The sequence below is a fragment of the Cnephaeus nilssonii genome, assembly GCF_951640355.1.
Source record: "Cnephaeus nilssonii genome assembly, chromosome: X".
Lineage (NCBI taxonomy): Eukaryota > Metazoa > Chordata > Mammalia > Chiroptera > Vespertilionidae > Cnephaeus > Cnephaeus nilssonii.
In genome coordinates, this window is record NC_137071.1 from 159,241 (window position 1) to 174,883 (window position 15,643).

The following is a 15,643-nucleotide window of genomic DNA, read 5'->3' on the forward strand; positions in this document are numbered from 1 at the left end:
TGAGAGAGAATCATGGATCGGCTGCCTCCTGCACGCCCCACACTGGGGACTGAGCCCACGACCCGGGCCTGTGCCCTGACCGGGAATCGAGCTGTGTCCTCCTGGTTCACTGCTCGATGCTCAACCACTGAGCCACGCCGGCCGAGTCAACTTGTCATTTTAAAACACTTCCAATCTATGGAGAAGTTGCTAGACTAATACAACGAAGACCCACATGCCTTCACCTCGATGCCCTGATAGTGAGTCCTCACTACGCTTGCGTTCTCTCCTTCCACGTGTGTGCCTCCATCACAGAGGCAGCAGCGCAGAAAACGGAAGTCCTGCCCCGGGGGAGGCAGGCACCAGGCAGGTCAACCGATGAAATCAGTGTTTGAGAGCTACTGCACGAGGAGACGGTAGAGAAGCGGGCTTTACGTTTCTGAAAGATTTACCATCTTAGAAAGGACCGACGTTTAGAAATGCAAATCCGCATTTACATTTTAGAAAGGTCAGGATTGTAAAATGGCGTAGCCACTATGGAAAACTGTGGAGGTTCCTCAGAAAATTAAACAGAACTGCGCATGACCGAGCTACCCCACTCTTGGATATACATCCAACAATTGAAAGCAGGTCTCCACGAGATATTTGCACACCTGTGTTCACAGCAGCGTTATGTGCAGCAGCCAAGAGGTGGAACCCACCCAAGTGTGCACTGATGGGCGGATGGATAAAGACGTGGCGTATGTGTCCAACAAAATGTTAGCCTTACAAAGGAAAGCAGTCACATGCTACACATGGATGACCCTCAAAGACACTGTGCTAAGTGAAATGAGCCTGGCACAAGAGGACACATACTCACTGTATGACGGCACTAACCTGAGGGGCCGAGAGGAGACTCATAGAGAGGGGAAGTAGGTGGTGGGGGCCAGGGGCCGGGGGAGGGGAGTGGGGAGTTGGTGTTCAGTGGGGACAGCGTTTCCGTTTGGGAAGATGGAAAGTTCTAGAGATCAGTTTCACAGCAATGTGAATATACACTGAGTGGCCAGATTATTATGATCTCTGAATGCATAATAATCTGGCCACTCAGTATATATATATATGTATGTATATATATATATATTTTAGAGGCCCGGAGCATGAATTCGTGCATGGGTGGGATCCGGCCAGCCTGGCCAGGGGGAGGGGACATGGACAGTTGGCCGGCCTGCCTGCTGGTCGAACTCCTGGTCAAGGGGACAATTTGTGTATTAGCCTTTTATTATATAGGACATACACTGAGTGGCCAGATTATTATGCGTTCAGAGATCATCATAATCTGGCCACTCGGTGTATTTGACACTACTGAGCTGTACACTGAGAAATGGTACGTGTTTCCTCCAACGAAGGAGAAAGAAAGGCCGTGGAGGCCTCCTGGAGAAGGCGGTCTTTGAGCGGAGGCCTTAAGGGAGGCCGCAGCCTCGCGTAGGGCTGGGGAAGGGTGTCGGGTAGAGGAAGTGCAGGCGCCGGCCTGGCCTGGGGGTTGAAGAGGGGACCTGAGCTGAGGACAGGAAGTGAAGGGGACCGGTCATATGGGGCCCACTCAGCACGTCCCCTTTTTTCTGAGAGGGGGACACTGATGGATGGTTTGAGCCCAGGGACGACATGATCTGACTTCAGGTTTTTTTGTTGATTTTTTTTCTAAAGTCATTTATTGACATGAAATTCACATAAGAGGAAATGAACAGTTCACTGGCATTGAGTATGTTCACAGTGTTGTACGGCCACCATCTCTGTCTGGTTCCAACACACTTGTCACCCCAAAGTAGACCCCATACCCCTGGGCATCACTCCCCACTCCCTCCCCCAGCCCCTGGCAACACCAGTGAGCTTCCCGTCTCTGTGGGTCTGCCAGTTCTGGGCGGTTCGTGTAAATGGAATCAGACGACATGTGGCCATTGGGTCTGGCTGCTCTCATTCAGCCCGGTGCCCTCAGGGTTCATCCGCGCTGTGACGTCTGTCGGCCGTCAGCCCTTCCCGTGGCTGGGGTGTGTCCCTTGCACGGACGCCACGTTTCCTTTATCTCCTCCTCCGTCCGTGCTGTTGGGACCGTTTCCACCTCTCGGCTATTTCAGTAACGCTGCTGCGACATTCGTGCGCAAGTACTTGTTTTGTCAATGAAAAGAAGACGTGAACCTTTGTAGATTTCAGAAAAGACTTCTTTATGTGGGCCCAACTGAGGACATGCCCGAGAGCAGAGGCCAAGGAGCCTGAAACCCGTGTCCGGCTGTAGGCGAGTGAGTGGGGGGCTTTTATAGGTCAGAGGACGCAGAGAGACGGCGATGCGTCAGCAGCTTCATGAGTTCCATACGTTCAAGGAAACAGCGCCGCCGGGAGGGAATGCACAGATAAGGGAGGGTCATCATGTGTCTGGACTCAGGGCGTCAGGGAGTCATGGGAATGGGTCTGGAAGCAATTACTTTGAAACCTTTATCAGGATGTAGAAGGCACAGGGCCTGCCTTCCATAACCATTTATCTCTGTAATTGGGACTGTGAGGGAGTGTACGTGACCAGCGCCACGGAAGGCCTGGCTCAGGAATTTGCCGTGTTCCCTTGGTTACTGATCAGGTCGGGGCAGCTTAGCCGCCCTCTGCTTTCTCAGCAGCGGACGCCTATTTTCAGGTCTCTCGGGTACACTCTTAGGAGAGGAGTGGCTGCGTCTGGCTTCAGTTTCAGCGGGATCCCCTGGGTGTTGAGAGGAGATTCAAAGGGGGCAGGCATGGAATCGGGGAGGTGGGTGAGACGCCTACCGCACTAATCGGGCACAAGACCACGGTGCCCCAGATGGAGGGTTGGTGACAGGTGGTCAGAACATGCTTAATCTTGAATATGGAGCCAAGAGGATTTGATCCTGGATCTGATACAAGGTGTGTGAGAGAGAGCAGGGCCCAGGAGGACAGGGGACTTTCTAAAATTTTTAAATTTTTTATTATGTTTTTACTAGCGGCCCAGTGCACGGATTCATGCACCAGTAGGGTCTGTCGGCCTGGCCTGTGCCCTCTCGCAATCCGGGACCCCTAGGGGGATGTCGGACTGCCAGTTTCGGCCCGGTCCCCGCACGCCAGGCTGAGGGACCCCACCGGTGCACGTGCACCGGGCCTCTAGTATGCATATAAGATTTTTTAAAAATATATTTTATTGATTTTTTACAGAGAGGAAGAGAGAGGGATAGAGAGTTAGAAACATCGATGAGAGAGAAACATTGATCAGCTGCCTCTTGCACACCCCCTACTGGGGATGTGCCCGCAACCAAGGTACATGCCCTTGACCGGAATCGAACCTGGGACCCTTGAGTCTGCAGGCCGACGCTCTATCCACTGAGCCAAACCGGTTTCGGCTGCATATAAGATTTTTGGTTAATCTCTTCCTGCCCTCCCCCCTCCCCCCTTCCTCTGAGATTCATCAGTCTGTTCCATGTTTCCATGCCTGTGTGTTAAGTGTCTGCCCCCTGGTGGTCAGTGTGTGTTATAGCTACCAGTCGAACGGTTGCTTAGACTTTTATATATATAGATTGATTTCAGAGAGGAAGGGAGAGAGAGAGAAATAGAAACATCATTGACGAGAGAGAACCATTGATTGGCTGTCTCCTGCATGCCCCACACTGGGGATCAAGCCCGCAACCTGGGCATGTGCCCTGACCAGGAATGGAACCGTGACCTCCTGGTTCATAGGTCAATGTTCAACCACTGAGCCACACGGGCCAGGTGACGCAGATACTTTTTTGCATGAAAAAAGGAAAATAGGGGTCCTTGTCAGAGGAGGAGGGGCTGGCAGATAGCAGACATTCCGGGTTGGATGTGTGACGTGTGAAATGCGGGTTTGCCCCGTCTGGGCATTTCATCCTGGCGCCTGGTCTGTCGGCTATTTCGGTAACGCTGAAATAGCGTTACTCTTCTCCGTGAGAGCTCCACGCGGAGAAGGCAAGGACGTGGTTGTGCCTGCAAAGTTCACTGCTGTGTTCTAGAAAAGTCGTGGTAATAAACGAATTGCTGTCTAGGTGGATAAGGAAACCAACACAGAAGACCTGTTCCCGGAAGAACTAGTGAGCCTGCCGAAGGAGAGGCCCAGCCGCCGGGCCCGCGCCTCGCCTTTCGTCCGCAGCGGCACGATTGTCCGCTCCCAGACTTTCTCGCCCGGGGCACGGAGCCAGTATGTGTGCAGAGTAAGTTGGATTTCCTTTGCCACCGAAAAGTTTTCCCCACCCCTCCCCCCCTCGCCGGTTGTGTTTTCATTTTTACTTTTTATGCTAAAAGACATAAGTGCTCTCACAGCTGATCCCAGGAGTGAACAGCATGCTTGTGCGCATGCGAATCCTTGCTGGTTTCATTTCCCCGCCTTGCCTGTGCGTATCTAACTGCATTTCTTCTGGATTCTAATACATTTCCCCCCAGCCTCCCAGGGTTGTGTATGCGCCGATACACGGTCAGGAGGCAGGGTAACTCATTTCTACAGTCTCAGCCAGGGGTGGGGAACGTCCGGCCCTTGGGCCGTATGAGGCCCGCAAAATCATGTGGTCTGGCCCTGCCAAGGCATTAGCGGTGAGTTAATGAAATGTCTGACCAAATAGAGCAGGCTCATGTTTAAGTTGGTGATTTTGTAGGGCCCCCGAATGATGTTATAAACACCCCATGGCCCTTTGAGGGGGGGAAGGGTTCCCCACTCTTGCTCTAGGGACTACCCCAAGCGGGGTTGAGATCAGGAAGTCGGGTTGCCGAGAGGGGGAGTCCTGAAGTGGCTGTGTCGGAGTCCCCAGGGGGCTCGGGCCTTGCACATAAGGGCACTGAGGCACAGGGTTCCGACTCCCCACGTGTAGATTCACACCCACGGGTGATGGCGGGAGGCGCTGGGTGGTTCTTAAGCCTCGCTGCTACATTGGGGCCTCACAGAGGCTAGTGCCTGGTTCCACCCCCAGAGGTCGCCACTGGTCGCAGTGGGCCTGGCCATCAGCTCTGGGATGCTCCCCGATTGGCAGTTGGCGTGCACGCAGGGCTGAGAACCGTGAACAGGCGGAGGGGAGCCCCAGCTCACCGTGGTCCTTGAAGAAGGGCCAGCGTGGCGGAGGTTGGCAGGCAGTGGCAGTGTGACAGCCACGCACGGGCTAGGAAGGAGAAGGGCTTTTAAGCATGCGTGGTGTTGACACAATGTCCGGGGGGGACATTGCATTGGGGAGAACTTTGACCCTCCCGCTCCCCTGAATCGGACTTGTTGAAGGAACTGCCTAGCAGCTGGCCCAGCAGGTCAAAGCCAGAGTCGATCTCACAACATAAAAAGCCCTCCTGCCCGTGCGGGCCACGCCGGGACTGCGGCTCAGGGCTCCCCGCCACCCTCAGGGCCGGTGATTTGCTAGGACTCGTGGGACTCAGCGGGCCATGGTTCTGTGGGTGAGGGAGGTGGTTGCTGAATAGACCCAAGTCAGCAGAAGGAAGAGGCGCCCGGGCCGAGTTCGGGAGAGACCAGGCCCCAGCTTCCGGGTGAGCCCAGCAGAGCCGTGCAGGCCACCGCGTCTCTCCCAGCAGCGACAGGCGACAGCACGCAGCGCATTGTCTGCGGGGAAGCTCCCGGAGCCTCCCCCCACCCCGCCCCCAGGTGTCTGCGGGCGTGGGGCGGTGGCACAGTTGATTGCCTCAGGGCTGACTGGTGTGCAGCCCCTGCAGAGGTCAAGCTGGTGGCCCCTGAATCACAGTGTCGGCAGAGACTACGTGGCCTGGTCCAAGGTCCCCAAAGACACTTAGGAGGGTCCAGGGCCTTGCAGGTCACCTGCCAGGAACGGGCCAAGGACCCTCCTTGAGGCCAGGTTAACCCTTTACCGCAGAGTGAGCAGCAGGGCTTGGGGCCAGGTGGCCTGAGCTGCCCTGTGGCCACGCTGGCGACACCTGCCTCTCTCCTTGGCCAGCAGCGACGGGTGTGGGCCACGGCAGCCCTGGGTGGCGCAGGGTCGGCCCGGGCGTTCCTACCCCGTCAGGATTCACCCGAGGGGGCCCACGCTGCATCAGGCGGCTGGAGGCGCTAGATGGAAGGCCACCCTCACATCCCCTCCTTCTTCTAGCCCAGTGGTCGGCAAACTCATCAGTCAACAGAGCCAAACATCAATAGTACAACAACTGAAATTTCCTTTGAGAGCCACATTTTTAAACTTAAACTTCTTCTAATGCCACTTCTTCAACACAGACTCGCCCAGGCCGTGGTATTTTGTGGAAGAGCCACACTCCAGGGGCCAAAGAGCCGCATGTGGCTCGCGAGCCGCAGTTTGCCGACCACGGGTCTAGACTCTTGCGGACACTGGGGGGCAGACGCCAGCCTGCTCATCGGGAGGTGATGGAGCAGGAGACCCTTCACCCCCAGGGCGGCTTCCGGCTCCTGCCTGCCCTGCGCCCTGCCTGGGAGCACGCGTTCTCCCTCGATGCTTTCAGGGGCCTCTCTGTTCTCATACGTGTTCCCAGTGGTCGGGAGGCAGGGCTCACGCTGCCTGAGTATGTGGCCTTGGTGGGCGTGGACAGCCAGGCCAGAAGGCAGGGACCCCGAGCAGAACCTGCCGCCGGATGAAACGCAGCGTCTTGGCGCCGTAAAGGAGGCGTCCTTCCTTTGCTGTTTGAAGGCAGCCTTTCCCGGGGCCCGGGCGCCCCGAGGGAAGCCGCCTGTCCTCCAGGAACGAGCTGCTTTGCTGGGAAGCCTCTTTTCCCAGATCCGGCCCAAACCAGCAGCGAGCCCATCACAGCGATGAAGAGTGAAAAGCGCTGGGGACAGGGCTGGCTTTCCCGGCCGCACACCTCATCCCCGGCCCCCCTGCTGCTGGCGGGACAGCGTGTGGCCTCGATCAGCGGGGGTGGGGGGTGGAGGGGGAGAGGGAAGCTCGGGAGGTGCAGTTCATGGCCGCAGGGAGGGCTGGGTGGAGGTGGGGGTGGTTTGCTCATTGGTTTTCTGTGGGGTTTTTTGGTCTTTGGTTTTACTTAAAAAGTCTTGTGTAGGTTTTGTTTTTACTGAGACCGGGAGTGTTGGTAAAGCTGGACAGTGACGCATGCGTTGGAGGGGGCTGGGGACCTGCAGAGGGCGCCTTTCTGACCCGCATTGCTTTTGGTGCAGCTTTATCGCAGCGACAGCGACAGTTCAACGCTGCCCCGCAAGTCCCCCTTCGTCCGCAACACTTTGGAAAGACGGACCCTCCGCTACAAGCAGGTGTGTGCACGTCAGCTAACGTGGAACCCACGCTTCCCGGGAGTTCTCGCAAACCTTCCTAGAGGCAGCCTTTTAGGTCATAGTCATTAAAAGGCCATTTATTTATTTCCTTGTTCACTTAGGTCAAATTTTAAAAGCGTGATGATGTCAAAATGTTACCCATGTTTCTTAATTTCCTAAGATAATATCATGATCTAAGATGGAAGATAATTCATGTTCTTTACATTTTTAAAAAATATATTTTCATGGACTTCAGAGAGGAATGGAGAGGGAGAAGGAGATAGAAACATCAACGATGAGAGAGAATCATGGATCAGCTGCCTCCTGCATGCCCCCCACTGGGGATCAGCCTGCAACCCGGGCACGTGCCCTGGCTGGGAATCGAACCAGTTCCTAGGTCAACGCTCAACCACTGAGCCACAGCAGCTGGGCTCTGGGATTTTAAACCAACGCACTTGTATGGTTTATGACATGCCTCCCCTTATGCGGTGCACAGTTAACATTCCATGTCAGTAGTGTTTTAACTTTTTCCAATGGCTGCATTCTATGCTGACCTTGTCATTTATTTAATAAGTTTCCTCATGTTATATATATTTAGTGTTTTTTTGTCCTGAACCTTAATTGGATCACTTGTACACGTCATCAGTTGTACCGTTCAAGTGCAAGTGAAAATGAAATTTCAGAACGAAAGAAAACGCACGTGTTTTGGCTGTTGATATATGTTGTGAAATAGCACTTCAGAATGATGATGCCCATTTTTGATCCTGCCAGCCCCATAGGGGAGGGTCTGTTTCTACACGCCTTTGCATATACATCCGTCATCATTACAGAAAAAAATTTGCTGTCATTAACTGGATATTGAACGAAGATTTAAATTAATCTCTCCCAGATCTGTGTTGTGTTTGGTTTTTTTTTTATATATATATTTTATTGATTTTTTACAGAGAGGAAGGGAGAGGGATAGAGAGCTAGAAACATCAATCAGCTGCTTCCTGCACACCCCCTACTGTGGATGTGCTCGCAACCAAGGTACATGCCCTTGACCGGAATCGAACCTGGGACCTTTCAGTCCGCAGGCCGACGCTCTATCCACTGAGCCACACCGGCCAGGGCATGTGTTTGGTTTTTTAACACTGGGCCACGCGAAGACAAATACCTCTCTGATAATTCTTCTCCATTGTCTCCTGTACTGGGGGAAGAACCTTCTAGCAGGCCCGAGCGTGCTGGCCGCACGGTGCCCGCGGGTCTGGGCCGAGTGCGCTCACGGCCGCGGTCTCCTGCAGGCCTGTAGGTCCTCCCTGGCCGAGCTCATGGCCCGCACGTCCCTGGACCTGGAGCTGGACCTGCAGGCGTCGAAGACTCGGCAGAGGCAGCTGAACGAGGAGATCCGCGCCCTCCGCGAGCTCAGGCAGCGCCTGGAGGACGCCCAGCTCCGAGGCCAGACCGACCTCCCGCCCTGGGTGCTGCGGGACGAGCGCTTCCGGAGCCTGCTGAAGGAGGCGGAGCGGCAGGTGAGCAGCCGGGGCCCGGGCCGAGCTCGGAACGAAGCCTTTTTCGGGGGGTCAAACGCTCACGCGGCCGGCCACGCTCTCGCCTTGCAGCCGGGCCTCTCCGGCCAGCGGGGTGTTCTGGGTCCCCCGTCTGTGAGGCGTGACCCTGAGGAGCTGCTGTGAAGGTTCCCTGGGGGGAGCGGGTGCGGCGGGCCTTTCTCCCCTCTGCGCCCCCAGAGCTGCAAGTGGCTTCATCCATTCATTCTTCCTTAAAACTGCAAGTAAACCGTCTTGTTCATCCCATGTTGCCGCCCCAGACCAGACAGACCAAGCTTGACTTCCACCAAGAACAGGCAGCTGAGAAGATGCTGAAGAAGGCCTCCAAAGGGGTCTGCCAGCTGCGGGGGCAGAGCCACAAGGAGCCCGTGCAGGTGCAGACCTTCAGGTAGGGGCGCGGCCGCTTCCGGCTCCCCACTGCCGGGCCTCTGTCGTTATCAGCCGACGGAAGTCCCGAAACCCCCCAAGACAGGGTTCCCCGTGCTGTTAGCATTTTCAGGTTTTCTTCTGCTCTTTCTGTTCTAGACACCGTTTTCATGCTACTTATAGTAATAATGGGTCCCATTTTTAAAAAATTTCTTACTCTTTTTTTGGTTAATTTCTCTTTTTTTCTTTTTCTTCTTTAAAAATATATTTGTATTGATTTCAGAGAGGAAGGAAGAGGGAGAGAGAGATAGAAACATCAATGATGAGAGAGAATCAGTGATTGGCTGCCTCCTTCTCTCCCCCTACTGGGGATCGAGCCCACAATCTGGACATGTGCCCTTGCCTGGAATCGAACCCAGGACCCTTCAGTCTGCAGGCCGACACTCTATCCACTGAGCCAAACCAGCTATGGCTCTTATTCTTTTTAAAAAAATGTATTTTTATTGATTTCAGAGAGGAAGGGAGAGGGGGAGAGAGAGAGAAACATCAATGATGAGAGAGAATCACTGATCGGCTGCCTCCTGCAACCCCCACACTGGGGATGGAGCCTGCAACCCAGGCATGTGCCCTGACCAGGAATCGAACCCTGACCTCCTGGTTCCATAGGTCTATGCTCAAGCCACGCCTGCCAGGCATGGTTCCATTTTGCATTTAGCTTTGTTTAAATGAAAATATCCCATGTTGCCATGCAATCCGTTCCCTTTGTTGGCTTTAGTAGCTCATCTCATAGGTATAATTTGCCTGAATACCCCATTTTATAACCTGTTTCTTTCCAGATGTTTGCTATTATTAACACAGTGATTTACATATATAAATAGGTTTCACCGTGGCCTTTTTTGTTACCTTCTGATTTTCTGATTGAAGCATAACGCACATACAGGAAGTGTGCGAGTCCTAGGTGTGAGATAGTTCAGGGAATTGTCACAGACTCCACATGGCAAGAGTCAAACAGCAGCAGCCTCAGACTTCCCACACCGGAGGACCGCTGCCTTGAATTTGAATCCTGTAGATTAGTGTCCCTCATCTGTTCACATAGCATAAAACTAACCATTTCAAGTGAACAACTCCACGGCACTTAATACAGCCACAGTGTTTTGCAACCACTCCATCTGTCTAGTTCCAAACCACTTCCATCACCCCCAAGGAAGTCCATCAGTAGTCACCCCCTCCCCCAGCCCCTGGCAATCAGCAGCCTGCCCCTGTCTCTATGGATTTGCCTGTTCTGGACATTTCCATCAACGGAGCCATACAGTACATAGTCTTTTCTGCTTGGCTTCTTCGGATAATGTTTTCTTGAGGTTCATCTACATTATAGCATGTGTCAGAACTTCATTCCTCTTTTTGTTTTGTTTTCTTAATCTTCACACGAGGATATTCTTTCCATTGATCTTTTTAAAGAGAATGGAAGGGAGGGAGAGAAACAGAGAGAGAGAGAAACATCAATGTGAGAGAGACACATCACTTGGCTGCCTCCCACGTGTGCCCTGACCAGGGCCAGGGACTGAGCCTGCAACCAAGGTACGTGCCCTTGACTGGAATTGAACCCGGGACCCTTCGGTCTGCAGGCCAATGCCCCAACCACTGAGCCTAACAGTCCAGGGCACTTCATTCCTTCTTGTGCCTGACTTTACCCTGAATTTTTTTATACCCTGAATTTTCACATTCCCATCATAAAAGAACACAAAGCACTATAGCTACCTTCCTTCAATTCTGACGTAGAACACCTTCATTGGTATACATTATTTATTCATTTTTTAATAAAGCAAATATTTGCTGAGTGCCTGCTGCGTAGCAGGCACTGTTCTAGGCACTAGAGACAAACCCTTGCCCTCACAGTCCTTTGCAACTTCTATTAAAATTTAGAGACTCCAGCCCGGCCGGCGTGGCTCAGTGGTTGAGCATCAACCCATTAACCCAGAGGTCAATGGTTCAATTCCCATTCAGAGGTGTGTGCTTGATTCCTAGTAGGGGGCATGCAGGAGGCAGCTGATCAGTGATTCTCTCTCATCATTGATGTTTCTGTCTCCCTCTCCCTTCCTCTCTTTCTCAAAATAAAATCAATTTAAAAAAATTTTATTAAGTAGAGACTCTATATACAAACAGATTTGTTGTTGGGATTTCAATTCAGTTTGTTCTGTGAATAAGAGAAGCTTTGATTGGTATTGCAAGCCTCCTGGCAGGTCTGCTTGCGTTTATATGGGCGTCTAACCTGGAATTCTTTCCCGTCGCAGGGAGAAGATAGCGTTTTTTACAAGACCAAGGATTAACATACCTCCTCTGCCCGCCGATGATGTTTGATGTAGTGCTTTGTACACACGAAGTATTTATCTTCCTGTTTTATTTTCATGAAGTTCTTAGACTAGCTAAAGTTGTCTTTAAAATATTTGTGCAAAGCTATTAATATACACATTTTGTAAAAAAACACACATATATCTATACATATATATTTTATAATAGTGACGGCAACAGGGCTTGGTTTTTCCTTGTTGTGAAATCGACATCTCTGAAGACAAGTTATTTTATAAGAGATCAACTATCATGTTAAGAGTGTACAGTTTTTACGCTGTTTTATTTGATTTAAAGGCTGGAAGACAGAAACGAAGTGAGTTCAGGCAAATTCACTGTATTGTAACTTATTTATAGTACTTTTTTTCCTTGAAGGAAAATACTGACTTTAAGATGTGTTTTAAGGCTGAAACCGTGTTCTCCAGTATTTGTCACGCAGTAGAAGGGAACTCTGGGGCCGGTTTTGTTTCTGACACGGACATGCAAACACTTGTGCTAAACTCGTCACTCGTACCAGTTCCTCCTGTGTGCCTTGATTGTGTATATTGTCCACTGTCACACTCACTGTGTCCTGTTGAGATCCCACCTGGGGCTCCGTCGCAGAGCCCGGCCCCCCGCGGGGACTGGGCGCCGAGAGCCCCCATTTCTGTGTCGTGTCAGCGCACGGTTCTGTGCCCCCCCCCCCCCCGAGTTGAAGCTTTGGAAGCGGCTCTGGCTGGGGCCTGCCTGTCCCCAGCGGCTGCCCGCTCTGCCCCGCACCGCCCCGGGCAGCCCGCCCCTCTGGTGCGCCCCATCCGACCCTGACCTTGACCACCAGGAAGGCGGGGTGGGGCTCCCGTTCTACTGCTCTGTCATGAAGGAAAGTGAAAGAGACCTAGGAACGCACTGTCATCGGTCAGTGCCTCCGCCTAGGCCACAGCGGTCTGACCTCTGACTTAGGCTTGATCTCTGAAGGCGCTTTTCTGGGGAAGGAAGCGCATGCGCATGCGGGTGACTGCTGTCACCCAGCGAGTCATTCGCAGGAGAGGATGTGAGAAATTTGATTGAGATCAGAATCCTTCCCCGCCCCCTCCAATACTGGAATCTCCCCAATATTTCTTAAGAAATCTTAGAAGTAGTTCATGAGAAAATTTTTTTATGTAATAAAAATCCCATTATTCTTTTGAAATGCCAAATGATATAAATATTTTGCCTAATGCGTATTTATTGTATACGGAATGCACTCTCCCTTCTGCGGCCTCAGAGAAGTGAGTGAGGTGGTCACACGAATTAGAGAAGAAAGCGGAACTCTCTCTCCCTAGATCGCCTGCCCCTCCCTGGAAGTGCCCCCTTAAATCGATGTCTCTTCTCGTTAGTCTGTAATCGCCCCCTTGTAGAACCCACCTTCCCTTTTGCATTTATTAAAAGTGAATTTTGTAAAAGCATTTCATTGACACGCGACCTGTCACGGGCAATGGAAGTTGTCAGTGGTGGTAAGACTGAAACTTTATGCTTCTCACCCTCGTCATCTCTTGCTATGTATTTGTGCCTCGACTCCCGCTGGTTTTTTGTTGCGTTTTGTTTTTTGGCTGATTTCTCTGTGTTCACGCCCACAACAGAGAGAGACACGCGCGAAGCGTCGAGCCGGGAGGACAGTGGCCGGCCCCCTCCCTGTGCTGCTGAAACTCTCACCAACCACTGTCTGCCCGGGCCTCGGGGTGCGGGGCAGGTCACTGGAGAGTCCCCTGGCCGTGGCTCCCCGCGGGCCGGTGCGTTGAGGCCACTTTTCTGCTCCCCTCCCCCCACCCCACCAGGAGAGTAAAGCTCTCACGTGGTGTTGGCAACAGATCTCACGGCCCAGCGCCTACAGATCTACACGCGGGGTGCCCCCCACCCCCGGGCTTAACAGAAACCCCAGAAGCAAGCGCAGGCCTGCGCCGGTGTCTGTCTGAGGAGCGCTTGGGCCCCCCCCCAGCCCCCGCTGTCCTGGCCCCAAAGGGCACAAAGCCAGCCGCAGCCCAGCCGGGCCAGGCGGGCGGACTCCGCATTCATTCAGGGACGCTTCGTCCGACGCCACCCCCGCGTCAGAAAGCGAGGTCCTATCGTCTTAAGGGGTATTTTCATCTTCTGTTGCACTTGGTCTGTGCGCGCCCTGGATACAGAGCACTGGGCCACGTCAGCAGTTCGAATCCAGACACGGGAAAAGGGAACTTGATCTTCACTGCGGCTGATCGTGAAATTGTCACCTCCTGTTGTGGGAAGAAGTTCTAATCAGTAGTCATCTCTGTTCTAATTGTGTCATTTGTATTGCTTGAAAGTATTTCTTCTATAAAAATTAAACTAATCTGCCTTAAGAACAAAGTGGAACTGTGTGCTTTTTTTAAAAATACTGTAATTACGGAGACGTAAATATATAAAGATGTGTATCATTTTTTCAACATACAAATAGAGGCATAAAAATAGTGAAATGAACACACACACAGCCAACCCTCCTTCCACACGGATCGGTCGTGGCTGCTCTTGCTTCGTCTACCCTCCGTCTGCCTCCCCTGTCCTTCCCCTAAATGACATTAGCTACGTCCTTAATGTCATTACCCAGGGTTCATCTTCCCAGTCGTCTCACAGGTCATTCTCTTTTTAAAGAGTTTTTAAAAAATTGATTTTATAGAGAGGAAGGGAGAGGGAGAGAGAGAAAAAAAATCAATGATGAAAGAGAATCATGGATCAGCTGCCTCTTGCATGCCCCCCACTGGGGGATCGAGCCCACAACCTGGGCATGCGCCCTGACCAGGAATTGAACTGGCAGCCCATTTATGCACAGGACGAAGCCCAACCAACTGAGCCACCCTGGCCAGGGTGATCATTCTTTTTTAAACTGAACGGAATCCAAATATGATCTGTTTATTGGGATTTTAAAATCTTTATATATTTTGTAAACCCTTCACCCATTTCTCGCACCCCCTTACCTCCCACCGCTGGCAACCTTCGATCTGGTTTTCTTGGTAAATCCACGTGCCAAACATTTCCCCCCTTTAAAGCATGTAATTCAGCAGTATTTAGTATACGCAGAGCTGTGCACATATCACCGTTCATTCTGGACCTTTTTCATCATCCCCAAAAGGAACCCTGGACCCATTAGCAGTCTCCCTGATTCTCCCCCAGTCCCCGGCGACGGCTGATCTGCTTTCTGTCCGTGGCTGTGCCTGTTCTGGACATTGCCTATCAATGGAGTCACAGCTGTGTGGCCTTGTGTGTCTGGCTTCTTTCACTCGGCATCACGCTACCCAGGGTCACGCATGCTGCGTGTGTCAGAACTCCACGCCTCTTGGATGCGGAATGATAGCGCATCGTGTGGGTGGCCCGCACGCTGTTCACCCAGCTCCCAGACGGCCCTTGTGAGCTGTTAGGAATGATGCTGCTGTGATCGTTCACGCGAGTTTTGGACGGATGCTTTCATTTCTCCTGAGTCTCTACCAGCGGGCTTGCCGGGCCCGATGTTGGGCTGTTTGAGGAACCGCCAGGCTGGCAGCGGGGCGGGGGTTCCAGTGGCTCCACGTTTTGGCCACGGCTTGTTCAGTCATGTTGATCGCAGCCGTCCTAGCAGGTGCCCAGTGGTGTGTCACTGTAGTCGTGTCTGTTTGTAATCTACAGGATCCACCCCCCCCACACACACACACCGTCATTTGTTGAAGAAACAAGGGCACGTGTCCTAGTCCCCACTTTCTGGGCGTCGCTGATTGTATCCCTGCTCCTCTGAGCTCTCCTAGAAATAACTCCGGGGACGAGCTGCTGAATCCCGCAGCGTGAGCAGAGTCCCGCTCATGTGGCCCCTTCCTTTGCGGGGAAGTGGGTGGCAGGACATTCATATGTTCACCCGCCAGGCGGCGTATGATGTTTCTTTTCGTTAAGTTCGCAACATCCATCAATGCCTAGATCCATGAATTCACTGTGGGTTACAAAAGGATAGCAATTATAATTCTATCAATTTTTAAAATTATTTAAAAATATTTTTATTGATTTCAGAGAGGGAGAGAGAGAGAAACGTCAACAATGAGAGAGAATCATGGACCGGCTGCCTCCTGCACGCCCCCTACTGGGGATCGAGCCCGCGACCCGGGCATGTGCCCTGACCGGGAATCGAACCCTGACCTCCTGGTTCATAGGTTGAAGCTCAACCCCTGAGCCACGCCAGCCAGGCTCCCTGCATTCTTTTTAA

The 15,643-nt window shown here is 52.5% G+C and overlaps 1 protein-coding gene across 4 annotated transcripts in view; it reads left to right on the top strand.

Annotated features, from left to right (window-relative positions):
- The window catches only part of WWC3 (WWC family member 3), a gene marked incomplete at its 5' end in the record, with an annotated part of 116,025 nt that extends 102,218 nt beyond the window's left edge, over positions 1–13,807 (top strand). For 3 of the 4 annotated variants that reach the window (XM_079765420.1, XM_079765422.1, XM_079765423.1), the window contains 5 exons: positions 4,014–4,178; positions 7,097–7,189; positions 8,473–8,700; positions 8,997–9,124; positions 11,394–13,806. In XM_079765420.1, coding sequence (XP_079621546.1) covers positions 4,014–4,178; positions 7,097–7,189; positions 8,473–8,700; positions 8,997–9,124; positions 11,394–11,460 — 681 coding nt within the window. In that variant the 3' untranslated portion in view covers positions 11,461–13,806. Of the gene's footprint in view, positions 1–4,013; positions 4,179–7,096; positions 7,190–8,472; positions 8,701–8,996; positions 9,125–11,393 lie in introns of all 4 variants that reach the window. The other variant, XM_079765421.1, reaches the window with a different exon arrangement.
- Between the last annotated feature and the right edge of the window lie 1,836 nt (positions 13,808–15,643).